Source organism: Amia ocellicauda, chromosome 4 (assembly GCF_036373705.1).
Source record: "Amia ocellicauda isolate fAmiCal2 chromosome 4, fAmiCal2.hap1, whole genome shotgun sequence".
NCBI classification, from domain to species: domain Eukaryota; kingdom Metazoa; phylum Chordata; class Actinopteri; order Amiiformes; family Amiidae; genus Amia; species Amia ocellicauda.
Window position 1 is genome coordinate 22,681,418 of NC_089853.1, and position 12,625 is coordinate 22,694,042.

A 12,625-nucleotide genomic window follows, 5' to 3' on the forward strand; every position below is an offset into this window, starting at 1 on the left:
AACTGTTCTGTACGTCTGCTGCTTCTGTGAGCCACAGCCGAGGCGTGACTAAGGACCGTTTGACTCTGTCATCAAAGAATTGCTTCTCCTACACAGGTCTGCAAAAGAAAGGTCTCCAGTCATGCTCTGTATACACAGGCATCCGAGTTCTCTATCTATATGTATGACATCAGATCTTTTTTTGCAACTGAGGGCCTAGCTCCAATAGTCACGGTTCGCCAATGCTTTTCCCATACCCTTTATGCTCTACTCACCAATCACACTCATTCTTTTCCTGACGTTGTTGAAGTCCAGGATGGCCAGCAGTTGATAGGTCACAGGCTTTCCCATTTCGTACACCACTATGGTCTCTGGGGTTCTGGCTCGAAAGACAAACCCAAAATTCCGAGCAGCAGTAACAAGAGCTCCCTCGTCAGGTGACTGTGCTTGATACACGAGTTCCCCTTGAAGAACAGTTGAAAAAGACTCTTCATCAGATCACACGGTGAACAGCAGTAAGTTGGATGTATAAAACACATTCATGTGCACATCCATCTCCCTAACTGCATAACATGTGCTTTCAAGCCTGATATAAATGCCTCATATAAATAAATGACTACACCGCAGGTTATCAGATTTTAACAGTATCATGTTCACAATTGACTGGTGTACGTGTATGTTTTGCTGATCTTATTAAAAAAGCGTAGTATAACTCTTGCAGTTATACAGAAACACACACGGAGACTACAAGGTGAGAACAATAGTTTTATTTACAAGGATTATGAACATAATCCAGTACTATAGCTGTAGTTTTCAGTTATAGCTGGGGCCATCAAGCAAGTATAAACTGTTTTTAAATTAAGTATCCTGTTAATGCAGATTCTATATTCTAGGCTCTTTAACTTGATTAAAATACAAATACACATACACATATATAACGATTCAGTCATTAACATAATGTACGCCAGCCCTATAACACAATACAAGGCAGTAAATCCCCAATGTGTGTGTGTGTCTTAAATTGCCCTTGGGGACACACAATAGTGGCTCTTCTAGCGTTAACTGAAGCACAATTACTGTCTTACCTTCGTTCTTCTCCTCAGGCATGACAGTATGACAAAGGGCAAGCAGTCTGAAGAACTCGTGCACAGTGGGGTCCTCCAGTTTGATTGCTTCAATCAGATTACTGTCATGAAACCTGAACCTACTGTCACACAGAGGGTTGAAGGAGAAGTCCACAGATGCAGTTTTCTTAAGAGAAACAAAAGCAAGAGACAAGGAGGTTTTTGTGTGGTTTGTTTTGTTTTTTGAAAAACATTCTGTCCTGCTGTGTGTCTTGGAAAACATACCTACAGTGTGCCCATGTGTTCCAGTCCTAGAATTACGAGTATTATCCCGGTAAGAAACTGTCAACTACAACCACTTAACTTGATCGTTTATTTGTTTGTGCTACACTTTCCAAGATCCTGACATGATGTGCAATAAGATTTAAAACACGTTTCCAAAAGAGAAAACTAGATTGGCTGGCTTTTTTCTTTCTTTCTTTTAAATAGGTTCTCAGTGATGGTTTATCCAATATCGCATATAAGGTTATTCTTCCTGATGATCTGATGCTCTAACGGAATTGCTTTTGTACAACTGCATAAACAGTGATGACAGCTCTTTATAGCTTTATACTCTGCCCTGTCTCATACAGATATTGAAAAAAGATTCAGTTAAAAGCTAGTTTTTGATTTTTTTACCCAAGGGAGGTGGGATTAAACCATCTTAACTCATAGGTAACAAAAATAACAACAGACAACATAAAGGAGCTCCAAGCAAAGCTTTATACTACCACTGAAATTCAAGTACATACAGTACTGTGCAAAAGTTTTAGGCTGGAGTGAAAAAATGCTGTAAAGTAAGAATGCTTTCAACAATAGACATGTTAATAGATTATATTTATCAATTACCTAATGCAGTGAGTGAACAGAAGAAAAATCTAAATCAATTCCATATTTGGTGTGACCACCCTTTGCCTTCAAAACAGCATCAATTCTTCCAGGTACACTTGCACACAGTCAGCAATTTTGCAGTCATATAGTCAGGTGTATGATTAAACAATTATTCCAAACAGGTGCTAATATTCAATATGTAGGTTGAAACACAATCACTAACTGAAAAAGAAACAGCTGTGTAGGAGGAATAAAACTGGGTGAGGAACAGCCAAACTCAGCTAACAAGGTGAGGTTGCTAAAGACAGTTTTCTGTCAAAAGTCATACACCATGGCAAGACTGAGCACAGCAACAAGACACAAGGTAGTTATACTGCATCAGCAAGGTCTCTCCCAGGCAGAAATGTCAAGGCAGACAGGGGTTTCCAGATGTGCTGTCCAAGCTCTTTTGAAGAAGCACAAAGAAATGGGCAACGTTGAAGACCGTAGATGCAGTGATCGGCCAAGGAAACTTACTGCAGCAGATGAAAGACACATCATGCTTACTTCCCTTCGCAATCGGAAGATGTCCAGCAGTGCCATCAGCTCAGAACTGGCAGAAAACAGTGGGACCCTGGTACACCCATCTACTGTCCGGAGAAGTCTGGTCAGAAGTGGCCATCAAGACTTGCGGCCAAAAAGCCATACCTCCGACTTGGCAACAAGGCCAAGCAACTCAACTATGTACGAAAACACAGGAACTGGGGTGCAGAAAAATGGCAGCCAGGTGCTCTGGACTGATGAGTCAAAATTTGAATATTGGGCTGTAGTAGAAGGCAGTTTGTTTGCCGAAGGGCTGGAGAGCGGTACACGAATGAGTGTCTGCAGGCAACAGTGAAGCATGGTGGAGGTTCCTTGCAAGTTTGGGGCTGCATTTCTGCAAATAGAGTTGGCGATTTGGTCAGAATTAATGTACTCCTCAATGCTGAGAAGTACAGGCAGATACTTATCCATCATGAAATACCATCAGGGAGGCAACTGATTGGCCCCAAATTTATTCTGCAGCATAACTACGACCCCAAACATACAGCGACAGTAATTAAGAACTATCTTCAGCTTAAAGAAGAACAAGGAGTCCTGGAAGTAATGGTATGGCCCCCACAGAGCCCTGATCTCAACATCATCGAATCTGTCTGGGATAACATGAAGAGAGAGAAGCAACTGAGGCTGCCTAAATCCACAGAAGAACTGTGGTTAATTCTCCAAGATGTTTGGGCCAACCTACCTGCCGAGTTCCTTCAAAAACTGTGTGCAAGTTTACCTAGAAGAATTGATGCTGTTTTGAAGGCAAAGGGTGGTCACACCAAATATTGATTTGATGTAGAAGTTTCTTGTTTACTCACTTTGCATTTTGTTAATTGATTAATATAATCTATTATCATGTCTATTTTTGAAAGCATTCTTACTTTACAACATTTTTTCACACCTGCCTAGAACCTTTGCACAGTACTGTATATAGTCAAGATTACTAAAATAATAAAATAATAACAAGTATATTGTAACCAACTGAAAGTGTGAACTCAATAGCCTTGTTCACATGAACCCTGGAGTACAATTCCAGGGACTGCAGTTATTACTATGTGGCTGCCTGCATTAACATCATCATTCTTTAATAAGAGCTTTTAAGATGCAATTCATACCTCTGTTATTTCTACTTTATGGCCAAATTCATCATACACATCACCTTTAGAGGGGAAAAAAAATTAAAATCATTAGGAAAAAGTACATCTTATTGAAGCAATATTTATTTTTTCATGAACTCAGATGACCTGCATATTCTCCTTGCTGCTGGAAGACTTACTGCAGAAAAACACAAGGGCATCATATTATTATTATTATTATTATTATTATTATTATTATTATTATTATTATTATATCTTTTTAGGTATATTATGTTCTTATTTTATATATAATCTAGTATAGTCTATACTATATATAGTTTACTAAGAGCATATTAACAGCCAAGAACAGGGATGCCACTATTGGTTTTCACAACGTGTTACCACATCTCTCAGTTCCTAAGGTGCTGGTGATTCTGAGACCCTGCTGGACTGGATTATAAAGACGTTATCCTGTCTCTGCAGCATGTGGCTCAAACCACCATCTCAAAAGTTCCTCTGAGGAGCTGGGGCTCAGAGCATCGCAACACAAGATGCCACAAAGCTAGGACACCAAAAAAGACCACACCTCTGGTTGTGGGGGGTTTGCACATTCCTAAGAACCCTAGCCAGTCCGTTTTACAGGACGAGCCCTGTCCCACTCACCGTATATCTTCCCGTTGATAGAGCACTTGTTGAAGACCATGATGTTCTGGGTGAGGGTTCCCGTCTTGTCGGAGAAGATGTACTCTATTTGGCCCAACTCCTCATTCAGCGTAGTGGTGCGTGCCTCAGCTGGGGTGTCCCTCTTACTGAAGTACATCCTCCTGTCCCAGTTGATGAAGTAGCTGTGCCCAAGCCGGATCACCTCCACACTGAGAAGACAAGAGCTTGCATGAAAAGACATCTGCAGCCTTCTTTCGGTCTTTATCTTAAAACGTCACATAATAATATTCCAGGGTCATTCTCGTTCAGTTTTTGTTTGTTAAAGTTTAAGTGAGATCTTCAGGATTGAACTGTTAGTGCATCTTTTTTCACAGGTTTTGACTAACAGTATCAAAGCCTCTGCCAAAGAGTATGTCAGGTTTATATCCATTGCTTTCCATTTCCCTGTTCTTACAAACCACATGAGCAGGTATCAGGCATCTCTAGACTTTTGAGTTAGGGGAAAGATGTATATCAATGCTAAGGCAAGTCAGTATCAGAGTTAATGCCGTATTAAAAATGTAATATAAACACCCAAATAACTTCCTACATAAATATCTGCACACGTCACATGAGGAGAATTAGGGGATGCTTATGACAACAAGGGGGGAGAGATGAGGATCTGGCTATGGGAGAATGGAAGGGTCGGAGTGGCCAGCCACAGAGGGGAGCATCTCTGCTTACCCATCACACACTGAAGACAACTGAGCCGAGTGAAAAAGAGAGAAATATATTATGAATAACACATAATCAATGAAAGCCGACTAAGAGCGCTGAACTGAAACATTTACATGCTGAATTGGCATTAGCATATTGATTCCCCGAATCAGAATCCATCCCTGACATTTTCAATGAAATACTCCCTGGACAACGCAGCTTCAGAGTGGGAAAGGCCTGAATTGAAAAGACTATTCAACAGTCGAGGGAGATTCTGTCTACAGATTTCCGTCTTGTCCTTAGAGTCCATTTGAACGTGCTCAGATTTCAAAAGACAGCTGCTCAGTACTCAGTATCCCTCCCATCTGAGTTCATTACAGGAAATGGCTATGTGCTTAAATATGCTTTACCCTTGTGCTCAAATACTGTATTCATTTTAATACACAAATAGGCCCACGGAGCCACACTGATCTTTCACTTTTTTTCCTTTCTCTAATGACCAAGGGATTAAACACATGATTATAATTGCTCGACTAACACTAACGCTCTGCATGTAAAAGAGAAATTAAAGTGAGGGTGGTTAAAATGAGCTATGAAAGAGTATACAGTTGGTAAAGCTTCAACAATCCAAAAAATGCAGTGAAGACCAAATTGTCCTAAATGTCCACATCTGATTGATTCCCAGATTGGTTTTCTAATCAGCAATTTAATTAAAAGACTGCACATTCTGCATGTAATTTGAAAAGTAGTCTTACCTCACATAGAGGGAAATGGGCACCACTGTATTGAGGATGATTATGTACGACCAGAAGGTCAGGAATCCGGAGAACACGGCATCGTTCAGCACCTCATTCCACAGCAGGTAAATCCTGAAGCTGCTGCCCACTTTGTGCTCCCAGATGGAGTTTCCAATTGCAAGGATAATCCCCATACAGGTGAGAAACCCAAAAATCTAACAGCATGAAATAAAATAGAGAGAGAGAGATGTTCAAGAGACTGAATACCACAAAAAAACAACCGAGACCACAGTGGCTGTCACCAAGTGTACTCACCCACAAAACCAAGGTGTTCATCAGTCTGTCGATGCTGGTTCTTTTGAATGTTGTCTTCCCGCAGTTCTGCATTAGTTTAGTCTGCAGTCCTGACAAACCAGAATCAGAAGGGGTGTGAGACTCGCACTTGTTGGTACTTTCTTCTTTCATAAACATTATGGAAAGGTCTGCCATAAATTACCTGCAAAGATGACCAATCCGAAACACCACTCCGTGTTTCTGAGCACACAGCCTCGGAGCAGCATCTTCTCATTATCCAGAGAATACTTATTCTCCTTCCAGAACAGCGTCCCTATGAACCTGTCCAGTTTGTTATTGGGAGGCTCACAGACCACTTCCCCTAGAGAACAGACAATACAAACTAAATTCATGCCAAAATCTTTTCCACTGAAGAATATGATTTTTTTTCTCCCTCCCAAAGACCAGGGAGCTCATCAGCTAACCAAGACAAAATGAGATGCATTGCATGATCCAGTTAGTAACATTTTCCAAATCTTTATCTGCTGTAAATATTAATTAAATTAATATGTATTATTAATGAAAGGAGATACAACCAGACACTTAACAATTCTGGGAAACACTATCAATCAAAACACATCCTCCCACAACACACTGTGGGATAAAGTGATTTAAAAAAACATCAAAATTGTGGAAGAAAAACATTTTTAGAACTGTTTTATTTAAATGTCATGTACTTTAAATTGGATACATCTTTACATGTATATTCAGTTAACTTCTCTAGTATTATAAACTATCAGTGGACTCAAATTAATGTACTTTAGAAGAGTAAGCAAATATTCAGTCAATACATTTTACGCCAAAAAGAAAAGAAAAGAAGTTAATAAGTGAAAGCTTTGATTTAAAGTTGTAATTAAAGTATTCCACAGACTGGGATCCTGAATAAAGCTTTAATTTGACAGTAGTTAGGGAGTTATGTCTTTCCATGGAGACACTGTAAACATTAGAACAACACATAATCCTGGGATACAACTAGGAGTGGAAGGTCTGATTTCAAATTTCCAGGAAACCCCCATAGGAAAGTCTCTTTATGCCACGGTCTGCTTTTAATAATTGAAAATATGCTCATTCTAACATCTATGAATACATCCTTGGCTTCCAAGCAAAGTATATTAAGAAGCATTAGGCATCTACTATTATGCTCTTTTTACTTTATTTTCTAAATAGAAAACAGGTATCAAGTTAAAGGAAAAACATTAGCTTGTACTTGACTATTTAATTATAATTAGAAATCCCAATAGGAATGTAGAAATTTACGTTAACTATCAAAAACAGGTAAAAAAATAGCTGGAGGAGACAGAATGTACAAGACAAGAATGGGACAAGAATTATGTCCAAATACAGATGGTTTTATTTAATAACACATGACTTGTGGCGAGAAACATTTTGTACTAGAAGTGGGAAGAGTGGAAGTGGAAGTGCAATTAGAACGTCAACACTAGAAACATGACCAAGACAAAGGATCTGCAGGAATGTCCTCCGCATGTGTAACCACTGTAACGTATCATGAGAGATCCATTGTTTCAAACTGACAAAAAGCTCACTGCAACATGCTTCTGCTGACCTGCATTTCCTCATATTTTCCATTTCCTAGCACCCATGAAGACAATAGATATCTGTGATCATCTGCTTTATTGTCTATTGGTTCTGCAAAATGCATAATTTTCTGACTAAGTTCATGACCCAGAGTGATATCTGATGAATGAGTAATGCATTATCAAGTGGGTGGGTGAATAGGTGCTCTTTTACACCCACATAGGTGAATATATATGTATGTATATATATATATATATATATGTTTATATATTAAAATTAAGGTATTTACAAAAAAGACACAAAGGGCTTTGCTTACCATTAAACTCAGCCAGCTTGCTAATATCCATACCCAGTTCTGAGGTGACTGGTAAAGCCTGGCGCACCTTCAAGTTTGTCTCCCTTTAAAGAGCAAAAAAAAAAGGCAAGGAAAGTCCAAGTTTAAGGTGCTAAAATGAGCCATTAAGACGTAAACATAATCAATCCAGTATCTGAACCTGTGGCTTAGAAATCCAAGAGCACCTACATAGTGACTCAGTGTACAACTACCAGACTTAACTTTACAACTACAGATTTAATTTTATGAACAAGGAGCAAAACATGACTCACACTGGATTTTCTAATTTAAAAAAATAATCACTTTCTACTCAGGCTCCCATGTAAAGAAAAATTAACCTTAATAAACCCTGATTTCAATGGATTTCAATGATGATTAATGTTGTTAAGAATTACTTGAAATAGCAAACACATATCCAGTGATCTTACCCATCCAGCTCGGCTGTTTCAATGTAACAGAGCCCATAAGGTTCACTACTGGACAAGAGCAGCAAGTCAGCCTGGAGTGAGCAGGGAGAGACACAGAGGTTTACAATAAAGCAAATCCACAGGCTTCATCAAATTCAAGTGTATTCCAGGATCAGGACACAATACTTCAGCCAAACAAGAAAAAGAAAAGCATATTTAGATTCACAGGCTTGCTGTACAAAACAAATGGTACTGTAGATACATAGTATTTCTTTAACCTTAGCGTATGACAACTGTCCCCCCAGATCTTCAAAGCCACACATGGTGATCCCAACTTTAACTCAGATTGATGCGACTTTGCCCATTGAGAGTGAGTGATACTTACAGCTACAAACTGATTGTTTTCCAGCTTGATGATATCTCCAACACGTACATTCATCCATTTTTCATTCTGCAGCCTATGAAGGAAGGACATTAAAATGGACACTTTTGCCATGGCATTATTCATACCCTGGCACTATAATTCAATCGGCTTTGTATGAGCCTCCTTTCAAATGCAATTCCAGAAACATCATGTTATTTTTCTTGAGACAAATTAGTTTGTTCTCCTGTACTTCCCTTTCTTTGTAGAGATTGAATCTGATATAAATAATGCTTTTTACCATGTGAATCTCAATGTAACTGATATGTTGTTGCAAATGTGCACACTACATGAAGCATAAAGAGGAAAGTAATTTTCATGATTTCCTTCTCTGGGAATGTTCTACTACTGACTTACCATCACCTTCCTAAAAGCTGTAATTATTTACCATACAAGTAGTTCATTATTTTGGTTGTTTTTTAAGCGTGTTTCATAAAATAAATTTAGATATATAGAGTTTGTCTTATTTTGGACAACTTATTTTGGAAAAACACACCACACTTACTTCCCCCTGATGAGCACCTGAGACTGACGATTGTTGACTTGTTTGTCACTTTTGTGGCGGAACTAGAAGACATATCACAAATAGAAATACGTAAGTGTTAGTCAATGTTTTTTTGGTTGCTTAGGAGATAAATCAAAATATTTATTATGAGTGTCCTGATTTATACCCCATTTTCCAATAGGCTCTAACCCTGGTAACTATGGTGGAAACCCTGCTTACAAAGAAGATTTTGTGCACACCTTTGGAGCCTTCAAACCAGTGGAAAATCTGTTTGGAAACCCCAACTTCCAGGTGCATCGACTGAGTGGAAGTTCTTGGACAAAGCCGAACCGGACTGCCATTGTTCCAAACCATACGGACCTCGTAGAAATGTTAATCTGTGATTCATAACTCTAGAATGTGTAATATCATTTAGTTTTGCTTAAATATAAATGTGTGTTGCATTAAACTGTTTTGTTGACAATTTTAGAAATAAAACCTGTCAACACCGAGAAATATCTTCTCATTCCTGTTTAACTGTTTAGTCTGAAATTGACACACGTTAATAGACATTGGATTATTGGTGGCCCTGCCTATCCTTAATCATTGAATAATAATCAGTTAAGGGAAATTGTGGTAACAAGTAATGATAGGATCTTTCTCGGCACCTAAATGTAAATGAGACTGATATATATTTGTCTTTGATTTGTTGATCTAGAGTTGAATTTTAATTAGTTTTTCCCTTTTTGTATGATTAGTGTAGTGCTACATTTAGTCTTTGTTTTTAATAAATTTGACAATTTATATATTTGGAATTTGTGTCTGCGTCCAATTATTACGGAAATTGAGTTCTACAAGATTCCAGGATTCGTGATAAGGTGATACTATAAATTCACTTCTTTAATTGAAATGTATAAGTGTACATTACGCTACACATTATATATTAAAAATGAAAATTGTGCTAGTCCACAATTAAATGGTGAACGCTCTTAATTAAAATACATATCTTAAAGCTACATGTGTTCAAGAAAACTCAGTCTACATTTTGCATTTTGAATTTGCATTTATATTACATTGAGGATACAGAAAATGCAATAAAGACAAGGAACTACATCTGAATAGAAAGCAGAGAAAACTGAGAAATGATAGCTATTAATTTCAGTCATGCCAAAAATGAAGAAACCGTATTAAATGAGGCTGAAGATTTTGTTTTGCTGTCTTAATCTATATTTTTATTAAACCAGGCAAATATCAGGGAACCTCAGAATAACACTGCAGAGAGGATCAATATACAATGGTGAGCCAATACATCAATAACTATTTAAGCTTTCATTAAAGTAGTATTCAAGATAAACACATGTTTTGGAGAGTATTATGTTGATTTTACAGCTATTTTTCATATAATCAAATCTAATCTGGATTTAATTATAAATGTTTTAATATGATTCTGAATTTCACTCCAGCGCACATTCTGACCACACAAAGCAGATCAACCTCCGGGGCTGGGGGCCTACAGGGTCTTCAGATTTGTGTGTAGCCCAGCATTTAACTCCACAATCATTCTAATTAAATAATTAAATGGATGAATTTTATCAATTCTCTCCAGACTCTCCAAAATGTTTTGTGGATTATGTGTTGTAAAATATAAAATAAAATAAATAAATAAAATCAAGTGGAACTATTAAATAAGCCTAAGTGAGAAACAATTTAGTTAACTGAGTAACTGAGAGCTTGCGTTGGAAGCAGGCCTCCAGGACTGGAGTTTGACAGTTGTTACGGAGGCTTAAAAAGCAAACACAAAAGTTACAACTGCATGCTTGTGGGCTGCTTCTGATTATACAGCTGGGCACTGAAATATTCACATCCCAATCTTGTCAACAATAAACCTCATTCCTCCCTTCCAATCATCCCACTGGGCTGAAACCCCAAAACGACTCTGCATGGTTTCAACATTAATAAGAGCATCTGAATTATGCATAAGCTTTTCGATTCATTGACAGCACGAAACAAACCAGATGCATTAGGCAACACATCGCTGCCAATTAAATAGTGTCTCTGCCTACTTACATAGTCATCTGTGGCATCTTTCACAGCGGTGATTGTCAGTACGAGTACCAAAGGCACAATGGTGGTGAACCAGGACAGAGAGGAGATCTGAGGGATCAGCTGCAAACAAGGAACAGAAACAGGCTGGGATAAACTGTAATCCAGCAACACAGTAATACAAGTATAACTAGTTAGAATATGTATTTGTTCGTTTTTTTTTCGGACATCTCCAAGTCTTTTGAAACAAACTATAAATACTCTAACTAAATACATATTCTAACTAGTTATAGTATTATATACCTGGTGTTAACTTGTGACTTGGTACCGAAAAGTGATTTTGTTCAATACATTGACTTTAAGAAGACTGGTGTACTACATGTGAGGTAGAAAAAAATTGATCAGATTTTGATTTGATCTGCTTGATATCTGAGTGCATATCTGAGAAAGCTGAATCAGGTTTTTTCATCGAAGAGATTGTTACTGGTGTGAGACTCTGCAGATGACAAGCTATGTAAGACAAAAAAATCCTTATCTGGCAAGAAGAAAAGACACCTCTTGAGGACAATTAGCTCAAAGACTGGTTAAGGATCACCCTGCTAAGCACCAAGAAAAGGAAAAAGAAAACACTGATTTTGCAGAAAAAAAGTATTTTGTGTATATTAATGAAAACACAGCTATCCCCAGCTCACTGCTTCTCACTTGATTAGTACACTTTTAAAAGGGTAGCTCCCACTGGCTGAAACTGATGAGGTTCAGCTGAATCTGTAGATTCAACTAAAATAAACTGAAGGCAAGGTGCTGTTAATGAGCTGAGGACAATACAAAGCACTAGTGATCTACTTTCCAAAACCCTATTTAAATGGATCTTACCTGCAGGATGAGCAGAAATAAGAAATACGCATTGGCAACACGCTGGAACTGCTCAAACAAATTAATAGGCAGGAATGTGAAAATGTTGTATTTTGATGTCTTGATGCGATTGTCCTGGAAAAAACAAAACAAACCAAATAATCAATATTCAAACCTGAAGCTCTTACATTCACTAGTACTGGCAATACAGTGTCTGCTCAGTTCAGCGTGACGACACAAGGTCTGGATTCAGTGACAAACTACAAATGCAGTATATCCCCCTGTTTTCAGGAAGGATGGTATATTAAATATCTGCCCTCATCTGTAGTTCTCACTGAATCAGATATTTCACCTCAGCATACATCACATTAGCTGCTTTTGTAATTTTCTTCAATAATCCTGAATCAACCAGGACATAATTCATTACAAAACCAAATCATATAATACAATCACTGCAGAGCAAAACAAATATTGTTAATTGATACCAAAATGTTGACTTAAACATACCATTCAATTTAGCTGCTGCCAATTTCAAAATAAGGTGTGAACTGTGTTTTTAAAAGCGT

At 37.9% G+C, this 12,625-nt stretch overlaps 1 protein-coding gene across 2 annotated transcripts in view; it reads right to left on the reverse strand.

Annotated features, from left to right (window-relative positions):
- Positions 1 to 12,625, reverse strand: part of atp8b4 (ATPase phospholipid transporting 8B4) — a 45,613-nt gene that overhangs the window by 10,930 nt on the left and 22,058 nt on the right. For both annotated transcript variants that reach the window (XM_066701422.1, XM_066701423.1), the window contains 13 exons: positions 12,081 to 12,194; positions 11,232 to 11,330; positions 9,186 to 9,247; positions 8,645 to 8,717; positions 8,281 to 8,351; positions 7,835 to 7,917; positions 6,146 to 6,304; positions 5,965 to 6,053; positions 5,668 to 5,864; positions 4,217 to 4,425; positions 3,593 to 3,636; positions 1,065 to 1,230; positions 255 to 443 (listed from right to left, as the gene is read on the reverse strand). In XM_066701422.1, coding sequence (XP_066557519.1) covers positions 255 to 443; positions 1,065 to 1,230; positions 3,593 to 3,636; positions 4,217 to 4,425; positions 5,668 to 5,864; positions 5,965 to 6,053; positions 6,146 to 6,304; positions 7,835 to 7,917; positions 8,281 to 8,351; positions 8,645 to 8,717; positions 9,186 to 9,247; positions 11,232 to 11,330; positions 12,081 to 12,194 — 1,555 coding nt within the window. The remainder of the gene's footprint in view (positions 1 to 254; positions 444 to 1,064; positions 1,231 to 3,592; positions 3,637 to 4,216; positions 4,426 to 5,667; positions 5,865 to 5,964; positions 6,054 to 6,145; positions 6,305 to 7,834; positions 7,918 to 8,280; positions 8,352 to 8,644; positions 8,718 to 9,185; positions 9,248 to 11,231; positions 11,331 to 12,080; positions 12,195 to 12,625) is intronic.